The 11703-nt window shown below is 47.0% G+C and overlaps 2 protein-coding genes across 5 annotated transcripts; one reads left to right on the top strand and one right to left on the bottom strand.

The window, feature by feature from the left end:
- Positions 1–276: 276 nt before the first annotated feature.
- Positions 277–8358, bottom strand: PIF1 (PIF1 5'-to-3' DNA helicase). 2 transcript variants are annotated; one of them, XM_038144402.1, is made up of 12 exons: positions 7829–8358; positions 7650–7755; positions 7449–7574; positions 7197–7350; positions 6548–6662; positions 6366–6472; positions 5828–5967; positions 5053–5159; positions 4193–4280; positions 3513–3658; positions 2411–2602; positions 277–2106 (listed from the first exon to the last, which is right to left on the bottom strand). In XM_038144402.1, the coding sequence occupies exons 1-12, from the start codon at positions 8303–8305 to the stop codon at positions 2050–2052; spliced, it is 1815 nt and encodes a 604-aa protein (XP_038000330.1). In that variant the 5' UTR covers positions 8306–8358; the 3' UTR covers positions 277–2049. The 2 variants fall into 2 exon arrangements, with proteins under 2 accessions (XP_038000330.1, XP_038000329.1); XM_038144401.1 differs by having other exon boundaries at positions 7449–7755.
- Positions 8359–8467: 109 nt separating this feature from the next.
- On the top strand, positions 8468–11650 carry FAM183A (family with sequence similarity 183 member A). Of its 3 annotated transcripts, XM_038144830.1 has the most exons (4): positions 8468–8614; positions 9286–9345; positions 10245–10348; positions 11379–11650. In XM_038144830.1, exons 1-4 carry the CDS (start codon positions 8485–8487, stop codon positions 11466–11468), a joined length of 384 nt encoding a protein of 127 aa, XP_038000758.1. In that variant the 5' UTR covers positions 8468–8484; the 3' UTR covers positions 11469–11650. The 3 variants fall into 3 exon arrangements, with proteins under 3 accessions (XP_038000758.1, XP_038000759.1, XP_038000757.1); XM_038144831.1 differs by lacking the exon at positions 9286–9345; XM_038144829.1 differs by having other exon boundaries at positions 10245–11650.
- The last annotated feature ends 53 nt before the right edge of the window (positions 11651–11703 follow it).

Genomic DNA, 11703 nt, shown 5'->3' with positions numbered 1-11703 from the left:
GAACAGCTGCCAGCCCTTCAAAAGCCACAGTGATTCTGCTTCCATAGTTCCATCACTGAGAATGCATCCACAATATTCCACACAGATTTAATACTAAATGAAATATTAACCTTTTCATCTTTAAGTTCTTTAGCATTTTATCCCAAATTGGCACCAACCCAAGTCCCCCAATACAACTGCAAAGATTTCAGTCCCTAAGCCCATGAAAGCTGCAATTAAGTGAGTTACTTCACAAGATCATAATTAAAAGTTTATTTGCATTGTACATAATCACCACATTACACTCTAAATTGTCTTGCAATTACAGGGGTACAGGAACTTTTTAAGAGGCATTAAAGGATTTGAACCTGCCTTATCGCTCTGACATAATCAATAAATCAATTTATTGTCAGTGACTGAACTTGCCTGGCCTGTTCTTCATAGCTGTCTACCCCAACAGTAAAACTCATTTGAGCATTCTGGGCATTTCAGGTCCCATACTTTAAAGTCCAATGCAACATAAATCCCTCATTATACTGCAGCATCCCATCTTTAAAAACCCACAAGAGTGCCAACTGAAACCAGCCCCCTGGCCAAGCAGAAGGTTTGGGACTTGCCTTCCATAGGCTCCAGCTCCACCTCCACGTACTTCCATCCACTCCCCACCAAACTTCTTTGAACAAACAATCTGCTGATACTTAAAGAACTTCTCTGAGTAACAGTCACACTTCTGTCTTACACTATTGCTTCCTCCAAGACTCTACCTTCTCAAGGCCAGAAAAAAGAATCAAACAAAACAAACCCAAAGCAAACAAAAAAATACTAAAAAGTACATTTTGAAATCCTATTGAAGTCTGTTTTCTGTTATGTTAAGCACTGGCTAGCCAACATCCTTTCCTGGCCTTAAGGAGAGCAGCTGCCAAGAAATGGCCTTTAACTTGCTTACACTGCACAGACTTCTTTAGAGAATTCCCCTGCAAGAGACAGGTTCCAGCTGAATGTTATTTCATGGTATTCCCATATGTAAAGCATATTAAAATATGCAAATTACTTTAGCTTTAAGCAAAGTGCTAAAATACAAAGACCAAAGCTTCTCCTTTATGAGGAAGACAGTGCATTAGTTCTGCTCATCTCTGCTTTTCCTGAAACGAGTGAAGTTACAGCACACTCCACATGTCCTTAACCATTACTCTATTGCACACTCAAGTTCCACCTTCTTAGTCAGACTTTTTTTTCCAGGAGAAACTCCCATTTGAATGGGAACCTCATGTGTTTAAACAAGAGGGGTCCCACCAGCACCCATCTCCTCTGACCCCCTTCTTGCTCATGGGGTAATGAATCTTCACAGCTCTTGTGGTTCCATAATTATGGGTATAAGATGTAGAACTTCCTCCTATTTTTAAATAGTGCCAGGTCATCTCAAAAGGTTGAAAAATATCACCTCATTGTATGCAACAGACTAATAAAAATGCTATGTATCAGCATAACAGGCAATGTGCAACTCTGACAGTTCTGCTTGTGGAAGAAGTTATGCAGACTCCTGGAGCCAGACAGCAAGAACAGCTCTTCTCTTGCACACAAATCAAGTATTCCAGATATTTAGCATTGCTTTCCCTTGTGTCAGCATCTCCTGTGAGCAATCCATCCAAGCAAAGAGGACACACACTTTGTGTCTCTCAGCAGTGGTTGAGAAAGGCACACAAGTCTCGGTCTGTATGTGCAGATAATAAAATACAATTAGCAGGCAGGAGAGAATGGTAGGAAGGTCCCTCAGACAGGATAAAACTGTAGAAATGTCCCTCAGGCACATCCTTGTTCAGTCATTTTGTTTGCTAGAGTTGCATTTGTGACACAGGAGTACTCAAGGCTAGGGGCTCGAAGGGGTCTGCAGAAGCTTTCCAAATTCCAGAGATGGGAGATGGGGATAGTTGCACATATCCAGAGTCAGCTGAATGAAGCAAACATCCAAAAAATCTCCTTCGACTTTGTCTGTGTTGTCAAATATACACAGTAATATTGCTGCATTTCAGCAGGCTGAGCTGACACCTCACAGAAACTAGAAGAGCATTCTCAGTTGCGTTTCCAGTTCTCCTTCTCATCAGCATCTGAGTGGGTGTGTAGTGAATCCTTTAAGAAAAAAAATACCAGAAATTTATTTTGTGCCCACTTCTTAATTCCTTACTGCAGGAGGAGGATCAAAGAATCCCAACCCATCCTTTCACCCAGAGGACCAGGTGGTGTTACACAACCCCAACACTACAGTGGTATTTTGCCACAAGAGCTACCCTGCCACATGCCCTCTCTGCAGTTTCATCTCTACTGCCACTACAAGTGTTGATCTTGCTTAGGAAGAAAAAGAAACATCTTGGTGCCCACATCTCTTGTCCTGGTTGCACAAGGCAGGCTTTGCTAGTGTGAGATTTTTCTTTACCTGGGCTAGGAGCTGATGACGCCTCAGCTGTCTGTAGAACTGCAGCACAGCAGGATCAGCTCTCACTGCTTTTGGGTCAAAATCCAGGACACGGAGACCCGCAAGGCTTCGGGCTCGGGAGAGGGCTACATAAGCCTGGCCACTTTCAAAGACACGAGACAGGGAGATTTCCACACAGTCCAAAGACATGCCCTAGCAAAGCACAGAGAGCTTGGTTACAGAGCAAACAAACGAGAACATTGTCGTGTATCAACACTAAACCTGTCCTGTGAGTCTGTCCAAGGTACCATCTTTGGTAAAAGGTTTTGATTTTTAAAAAAGGGAATTAGTAGAAAGCAAAGGCATTTTTCCACTGGCAGGAAACTTCTAGTAGATAGTAGGATCCACTAACTAACTCCAGTGAGGCTCTTGTTGCATGAAACTCCATAAATCCCATCTAATCAACACAGCAGAGAAAGAAATCCTGCTGGTTTCACTCATAGTAGTTAACTGGAGCAGGCACCTTTCTCAAGCAGTCCTCAGGGAGACCTTAGAGAGAGTTTGGTTAAGGCCTGGCCAGCCCTGCCTCATGAGTTGTCCCAGGTGCAGCAGAATTTACAGTATGGCCTAGTTTAAAGGGAATATGGGAATAAACTCACAGGTCTCCAAGACCAGTATTTATCAAGTATGAAGTCTTCTGGAAAGGAAGGAACTTTTAAAATATTACACTGCTACATTGAAAGTTGTATTGAAAAAATTCCCACTGCGCACCACCAAAGGGTGAGTCCAGCCCAAAGAGCACAGCTGTGGCTCCAGCACCTTCCCCAGTCACACTGCAGAGCTCAGGTCCCTAATGCTCTCAGGGGAGCACTATCCTCGTCAGCCCACAGTGATAAACAATGCTGCTTTATAGCCCAACTCCAACTCTGGAGATGGCAGTGCCCTTAGGGAAACCCCTGTAGTACTGACAGCCCCACTCTCTGCAGCTAGACACATTCTGGAGCTCCCCCCCAGTAAAGGCCTTTCAGCTTTCTCTGCTGTTTCACCAGCAATACAAGCTCACCCAGGAAACAAGGTTTATAATGTTGTAAAAGTCTATAGACAGCTGTACAAGAACACCCACCTGACTCTTGTGAATGGAAATGGCCCATGCCAATTTTAAAGGTAATTGCTGACGACTCAGATGAACTCCTGATGGTCCTTTGATGATCCATTTCTCCATTTTTATGAGCTGTGTGACCCCACAGAGAAACCTCACCTTAGGCAGCCCTGTAGGAATGGGAGTAGGAAAAAAAAGCAGGGATGTATTCCTGACACTCAACAGCCAGGATGTCAGCAGCTAAAGAACACCTTTTTTCTGCCTAAACTAAACCTGAATCCACAGACAGTTAATATTGCATGTCCTGAAATGATGTTTGACATCTACTTAAGTAGGAGAATTAAAGGCAGGTATTCTACCAGTTGAGATGCAGAGAAAAATAGATTTTGCAGGTAGCAGAACATTATTCTTTGAGAAAAACAAACAAAAATTAATCAAAACTTGCTTCAGCAGAACAAACAGGAAATTCAAATGAGCATACACATTTACATACAGAATACAGAACACAAGAGGCCTACAGATAGCTGTAGCTGATGCAGTGCATGACATCACAGCTCATGAGAGCCCCAAGCTTGCAGAGATCTCTCTGCTTTCCCTCAAATTATTACCAAGCTGTAAACAATTAAGAAGAGAGCAGCCACCAATGACACACTGTTTTGTTATTTTCCCACTTCCTTCAACAAAAGATCAAAAGGCTTACTTACCCTTCTGTTCACTTTCAAACCCTACAACAACACCTCGTGCCCCATTCACCAGCCCTTGAGACACATCAAGATTCTTTGCTAACATCACCTACAGAAGAAAATAAAAACCTTTAATGCACTGCTTCTGCAGCCTATTCAGCCCAGGAAGCATAAGCACATGAGGCTGATTTGGCCAAGTCATCCTATGCTGCCAATTGCAGCACCATCTCTCATTTGATTGGAATTATTTCACAGCCTTTCCTCCCTAGGATTCCTAACTACATCATTTTACAGCACTGAACACTTTACTTGAGCTATTTCTGTCCACAGCTGTGAGCTCAGATCCAGGGAGCAGTTTCCCCTTCACCAGGCATCACCGGGCTATGCACATACAGACTCTGGGAACAGCAAAGGAACAAGTTTCCAAAGCAAACAGTGTTACTACTAAGTACAATCCTACATCCTTTCCATTCTGACACCCCCAGCTCAGAGCTAGGTGCCCAGTCCAGCAAATATGGCAAGCTGTGCCATACCTTTACAGGTGGGGAGGGCTGCTGTGCCTGGTGCTGAGACTGCAGGCAAGGACTGCTTATGCTCTCTGCTACTGGAAAGAGTGTAAATTTGATTGGACATGTCTGTCAAAGTCACAGCAATCACCACTGTCCTCAAGACATGGACCTGAACTCATCTTCTGTCTGGATAAGACTCTAAGCAGAAAAGATACAGAGATTGGGACAGAGTCTTCTGTATGCCTGGCATAGCCATTCTAGACTGAATTTGCATTCTATATATTAATCTACTCTATACACTTCCCTGACATTCCTCCATTTTTCTTATGCCATTTGTTCTGGTCTATCACACATGTATGTACACACACTTACCTGAGCTCCGAGCTTTAGCTCAACTCTACCACCCACAGGACACTGAGCATCAATTAACTTCACTAGCATTGGGTCACTGTCCAAAGCCTCAAACAGATGCACTTCTCCTGTTAAGGAAAGAAAGGCAGAACTTACAACTGTTGAACACACTCTACACAGCATTTCAGGAGGTTCAGCATTTATTTCTAACAGCAATTCCTCTTTTAATATCCATTCTGCTCTGCTGCTAGGACATCCTTACACAAAACTAGTCACATCTAACGCAGAGAGCTCACTATTGCCTTTCTTCCCTATATAACTTCCAGAACAAGAAAAGGCACAGGAATGAAAGGTCAGCAGTAAATAAGAACTGAGCAGACAGCATTTTGAGCTACTTCACTCACTGTCAACACCAGATCTCCAAAGCAGACTAAGGAAGAATCCAAGAGCCAGCAAGGGAGACAAAAAATTAAATAGTCTTTAATTAAAGTCATGACTGGATAGAACATGGCCTTTCTATGATGCTATAGAAAGAAAAAGCAGGGGTGTGGAGGCAATAAATTACCCACCCTAGCTCACAGCAAGCAAGGAGCTTGCTGTCTCTCACAAACCAGTGACATTGTGGCTTTTTAAATAAAAAACTGATTTTTCCCCAGACACATCAACTGCAACACACAGAGCTTGGACTGGTGCTGCTGTGCATGACAGAACACTGGTTCCACCTGACAGCCCAGTACCCCACTGCATCCACGCAGAGTTCAGCCCCAGAGCCAGCAGTTTCCCCTGCCAAGTTCACCTGGAAGCTGTTGTAAACGTCTCTCGTTGGTTATTTCTACATCATCTTTATGGGTGCACAGCCTCGTAGCCAGGATCCCATCACGCTCAGACTTGTGAGCAGCTGTCTGCATCAGCTGTCTGGTAACCTCCTCTGTGCACCTGGTAGCCAGGAAAAGGGAATTCTTCTTTAAAGTGATCAGGAACAGGTTTGAGCAGCAGTAACCTCCACACAGCTAGATCAGTCTGTGCAAGCTACAGGCCTCCAGAGAAGACAGAGAAGGATACCTGCATAAAGTGAGAGAGCGGAGCCAGTGTGTGCCCCAGCCCTGCCAGCTCAGGATCCTTTGAACTAATTCACAGAAATTGCACAGGGACCCTAGGAAGTGTCCTTCCTTACCAGAGCAGCATATGTGAAACCCGTCTACGTTAACTAAAGCATTTATAGCTTTTGCCCACGGCCACACATTCCCGACAAGATACAGAAAAGTGAAAAACTGCTCCTTCCTCTGCTCCACCAGTGGGGACCAGGGATTACAAAGAGATGAGTTTCTCCTCACCTGCCCAAACGGATTGCACTCAGGATTGAGACAAAGGCCTTGTCAGTCTGTCTCCGCACTTCAGTCAGCTCCATGTTTATGTGGATGCATTTCCTCCAGCTTTTTGCCTGGAAAAAATCATTCTCTTGTTAAGAAAGAGGCAGACTTAAAGTATGAGAATGAGTTTAGGAACAGTTTTGTACCTGGAAGCAGAACTTGGTTTCTTCATTAGTCTTGCAGACTGGGGGTAGCTGTAGGAAATCCCCACAGATAATTAGCTGAATTCCTCCAAAAGGCTCATCCCGTTTTCTGACGGCCCTGAAAGGGATAGAAGTTTTGAATGTCCTCCAGAATCTGGATATATTCAGATACTTCTCAATCTGTCAATATATTCAAACCTGGACAACCTGCAGTGAAAGATATTTATCCCCAGCTGCCTCAGAAGAGCTCAAATAATTAAGCAGTGCTAGTACAAGACATTAAATTTTCTTTGCTTACCTAGCCCAGAGGTCAATACCAGTTTTGGTTCAGAAGTGGCTGTTATACTACAGCTACTTCTCTCTGCCAAGAGAGACCATTTGGGCACAGCTGTATATTCTGGACTCAGCTCTACAGACAGCACTTAGCTTAGGAGATGGAGAGAACAACCCATACAATCACAGCTGTGAGTGAGGAGTGGACATGACCAAAACCTATCTCATGGTAAAGATCGATCCAGATGCTAGGATTTTGTGCTTCCTTACAGTCCTGTACCAGCAGCTGCCTTGTATCCATTCACAAAATGAAAGAAAGGAAGCGGACTGGAAGTTTAGAGAAATTCATTTCTGCTAGCTTGACCTGACAGTTGCTCACCTTGCCACTGCTTCCAGCTTGTCAAAGAACTTGCCATCCACCATTGAGATCTCATCAATAATTAAGTGCTGGCAGGCCAGCCAATGCTGGCGCACCCCTGGCCTCTCTGCCAGCTGAATGCACTGTTCCAGCGGTGCCTTCCCAGAGCCGATCCCTGTCACAAGGACAAAAAAAGTAATGCTTTAGGATACTCCTGACTCTTTGGGAAGGGAGTAAGAGATCCCAGCCCCCCGCTGTCGGGCAGGCCATCACCTGCAAAGGCGTGGAGAGTAGTGCCACCGATGTGACAAGCCGCTACTCCCGTGCTGGCTGTAGCGTAGGTGGTGTTTGGAGGGAGGGAGCCCACGATCCTCTTCAGCAGGAACGACTTCCCAGTCCCTTCGAGAGAGAAGCAACAGGTCAATGGCCAGCACGTTCCCCGGGGAGCCGATGGGAGTCGCCGGGACCCCTCACCTGCAGAGCCGGTGAAGAAGATGCTCTTCCCGCTCCGCACGGCGCCCAGCACCGCCTCCTGCTCCGCCGAGAGCCTCGCCGGGGGCCGCCTCTCCGCGCGGGGCACCTGCGGGACAGGAGAGGGTGCGCCGTGAGGGCAGGGCCGCTACCCGGGGCCGCCCCCTCGTCCCGGGACTCACCTCCGCCGGGCGCTGCCCCCGCTCTTCGCCGAGGCGGCCGGGGCCGCACAGCAGGTCCCGCTCCTGCACCGGGCTGATCACGGAGAAGGACGGCGGTGGCCGCTCCAGCAGGCGGGGGCGGCGCGGCGCGTCCCGCGACCCGGCGGCCACCTTGAGGCGCAGGAGGCGGAGGAAGCGGCGCAGCGCGTCCGGGGGGCAGTCGGACAGCAGCACCTGAGCGCCGTCCGGCCCCACCCGCACCGCCGCCCGCCCCTCGCCCGCGAACCGCGTGAAGAGCCTCACGGCGTCACCGGCCAGCACGAAGCTCAGCACCGCCGCCGCCGCGCCGCTGCCGCCGGCCACCCGCAGCACGGGCTGCCGCAGCTCGTCGCGGCCCAGCAGCACGGTCGCGTTCCGCATCACGCGGCGGCGCGGGGCGAGGCCCCCCGGCAGCGGCTGCTCCACGGCCGCCGTGCAGCGCAGCTCCGCCGCCTCCATCGCCCCGCCGGCCGTTCAAACGAGCCGCGTGCGCCGCCGCCAATCAGCGCCGGGGGCTTTAACTCGGCGGCCAATAGGAGGCGGGAAGGGAGGGGCGCGCGGCGGGGCGCCGGGCGGGCCAATCGGCGGCGGCACGCGGGCGTTGCCAAGGCCGCGGGACGCGCGCAGCCGGCGCCGCCATGGCCGCTCGGCGCGGCGAGAGGGACCCGCCGGACGCGCTGCAGAACCGCTTCCACGCCGAGCGCGCCAGCAAGGAGCGCCGCTGGCAGCTGCTCTTCACGCAGTACACCGTGAACCCCCTCCATCCCGGTGAGGCCTCGCGGGCACAGGGAACCGCCGTAAAGCCCCGGGGGCAAAACAAGCCGTGAGAGGAGTGGGGGGGCCGGAGGCGGGCCCGCAGTGCTCAGCTGCACGTCAGGGACGAACAGCGAGAGGGGTAAAGCTGGAAAGGGCAACTGGTGCACTTCCCTTTTGCACTCAGAGACAGAACCGAGACATGACCCACTTGCCCAGGTGGTGCTTTCAGTAACCAATTTTTTAGGGTGTGGAACTTTGAAATTCAGTGTAAATACAGAGCCAAGATGGGGTAGAGGGCCCCAACACTACACCATGTTCCTTCAGGTCCTGATTGCTTTCTCCCTGCCAATTCACAGTCTGTGCTAGCACAGGCAGGTGATGTAAGTAGATTCTTTCAGGTCTAGGTTTTTCAATAAAACAAGAAAGAAAAATTAGTTCCTGAGACTTGGCACTCTGCAGGCCACCCCTTTGCTGGGGTGGGACTCTGATACGGTAAGCACAGGCAGCATCCTGTTGAAAGGCCTTTAGCACAGTTAATGCCCTTCCCTTCCTAGAAGCTGCCATTAATCAGTATTTCTAACTCATTTTCTTCTATGCACATGCAGTTCAATCATACATGCTCTATACCTGGCTGTGATGCCAAATTCACATTGAAGTCATTCAGCTGTCTCATTTCTCTCCAGTTCACATGGTTGCTAGGAAGCCAATGTCTTGGCATGAGAACATACAGGAGCCGATAGATGGTAAGAAGTCAGAAAGCTTGTGGTAACTACATAAGAAAATTATTAACATAAGATTTAATAATTGTAACCAGTCTAAAATATAATGTATGTGGAAACACCTCTGTGACCATGTAAGTCAAACTCATTTATGATTTTTGTTTGTAAAGCAGGATTTTTTCCACTTTAAAGCCCTTGCCCATTACTTTCCATTTTCAGCACAAGTTTGCATCCATGCAGTTATGCTCTTACTTTTAATTAAAATATATAACAACTATAAAATAGATAAAATTCCCTATATTCATACTATAAAATTTTGGTTGAGAATCCAAACCTCTTGGGAAAACAAAAATACCTAGAAGCATGTTGCCTGCCATTGCAGATCCTACCCAACCACGACGCAGGGTAAACTGCTGAAATGACTGCCCAGTCTTACTTTGAATACTGACAAGAGCCCTTATAGCAACTGCTGCCTTATTTCTTAACATGCCAATTTTGTCTAGAAACCTTAATGGGTCAGGTAAGGTTGGCCTCTCTGTTCAAGGACTGAGGAGGGTGGCAAACCGAGCGAGGGAAAGGCCGCAGGTCTCAGGCAACTGAGAAAGTCGAGAGCTGTCATGGAGCACTGGTTTGTACTAGTGGTGTAGGAAAATGCAGTGAGATGCTGCAGTACAGCAGGCAGGGATACCAGAATTACCAGGACAGTACTGTCAGGCAAATCTTGAAACTTCCTCAGGAAATATTTGAGTGGAAATGTCACTGCGCATTCTGACAGTATCACTCACAGAAGCACAGAGGCTGCCTCGACCCTCGCTGTTCTTCTTGTTGCTTGGATAGAATTAAGATGTCCCATCACACGTGTCCACAGGTGATTTTTAAACATACTTTCATTTGTATTTGTGTCTCGTTTTTTGAAACAACAGATGAATTCCTGAAACTTCTTCACCGTGCAGCAGTGGTGCCAAGAGAGAAATACTCAGAGCCACAAACTGAAAGCCAAGAAATTGGCTGGCATACAACACCTTTGGTGAGTAGGATGCTTAAAGACTCAGCCCTTTACAGGATTCAGAGATGTTATGCCTGCCACACTGAAAAATACGCATGCTGGAAAACAATTTGTGACAAACAAGGATAACAAGAATTACAGAGAATGAGCAGAGCTGTTCACAGAAAACATGTTTTTAAAATTTACACCTAAGAGGACTCTTCACACTGGCAGAGACTTGTGAACAGAGAAGCAATACACTTCCCCTGAGAAACCTGACTGCAAAACATCTACAGAGACAGTGACAGCACACTGCCAAATGCCACAGGTGTACTCAGGGCTGTTTACTAAAGCGCTCAGCCATCAGAAATGGCACAGTGAGCAATGCAAAGTGATGTACAGAAGTACTGTGAAAAGAAACGTGCTGCTGCACAGCATCTTTCAAAGAAATTGCAAGCAGAACCATAAAATTAATAATCATGTAAGTATACCCAAAGCAGATACACCAGTGAGGATTCATCTGGGGAAGTGTGAATAAACAGAAGGAGAAGAAATATGATTAACAAGCTGAGACATCAATCATATCTGGCAAACAGCTGTGATGATGACTGACTTTGCAGATTAGCGTTTTGGGAAAGACAAATTTCGGCCTGTTATAAAGAAAACGAAGATAAATAAGAAAATAAGACAGTCTTCATTGACTTTTCATATTATATATCAAGTAAACTAGTTAGTAATGACAAGAGTGGAGACAGACATCCCAGCTGGGCTCTATGGTATTAAGGAACTGCTGGTAGGATTAGTCTGGCAAGGTAGAGGCAACTAAACTTGTGTGTAGGGAAGCAAGTTCCATTCTTAAGAGTCAGAACTGATGATGTTGTTTAATTTGTTAAGTTTTCCTTATTCAGCAGGTGTGGATGAGACAAAGCAGAGAACAGTACAGTGATACCCTGCTCTTCTGTCATTTGGACATTTCTCAGCAGTGGAACGCCACGCATCACTCCCCCCAGGAGGGACTCCTACTACTGGTTTTAGTAAAAACACATGACTGTTTGTCATTTTTGTTTCCCAGGTTCCTTTTGACCACAATGATACCAGATTCTACTTCCCACGCCGGACAACTGAGATTACCATCCATGGCTACCCTGCACCACGGGGATAGAAGTCTAAAGACCAGGGGGAAAGCCACAGATAGAATGTTAATGATATCTAATGTGTTAGGTCCTGCTTGTAATCTAGCAAGTCTGGCAGATTTCTACTGAGAGACAATAGAAAAGAGAACTTTAATCTGTCCAGATTTACAACCTGACAAGTGTCACAAATAAACCTATCTGTAAGGCTCTGTATTTGTCTCACTGCTGTTCCTATACCCATCTACACAAATAGTCCACTCTAAT

Source organism: Motacilla alba, chromosome 8 (genome assembly GCF_015832195.1).
Source record: "Motacilla alba alba isolate MOTALB_02 chromosome 8, Motacilla_alba_V1.0_pri, whole genome shotgun sequence".
In the NCBI taxonomy this organism is placed as follows: Eukaryota; Metazoa; Chordata; class Aves; order Passeriformes; family Motacillidae; genus Motacilla; species Motacilla alba.
The sequence above is the reverse complement of the archived record's forward strand: the minus strand, read 5'-3'. Positions and strand labels throughout refer to the sequence as shown.

What these genes read in the sequence shown, in the direction of transcription:
- PIF1 (XM_038144401.1), bottom strand. Translation starts at nt 8,305, where the DNA reads ATGGAGGCGGCGGAGCTGCGCTGCACGGCGGCCGTGGAGCAGCCGCTG. An exon ending in AAGCTGGAAGCAGTGGCAAG is followed by an intron (nt 6,663 to 7,196) that starts GTGAGCAACTGT and finishes TATCCCTTTCAG; the next exon opens with GGCCGTCAGAAAACGGGATG. An exon ending in ACGTTTACAACAGCTTCCAG is followed by an intron (nt 5,160 to 5,827) that starts GTGAACTTGGCA and finishes TTTCCTTAACAG; the next exon opens with GAGAAGTGCATCTGTTTGAG.
- FAM183A (XM_038144829.1), top strand. Translation starts at nt 8,485, where the DNA reads ATGGCCGCTCGGCGCGGCGAGAGGGACCCGCCGGACGCGCTGCAGAAC. An exon ending in CGTGAACCCCCTCCATCCCG is followed by an intron (nt 8,615 to 9,285) that starts GTGAGGCCTCGC and finishes ATTTCTCTCCAG; the next exon opens with TTCACATGGTTGCTAGGAAG. An exon ending in CATACAGGAGCCGATAGATG is followed by an intron (nt 9,346 to 10,244) that starts GTAAGAAGTCAG and finishes TTGAAACAACAG; the next exon opens with ATGAATTCCTGAAACTTCTT.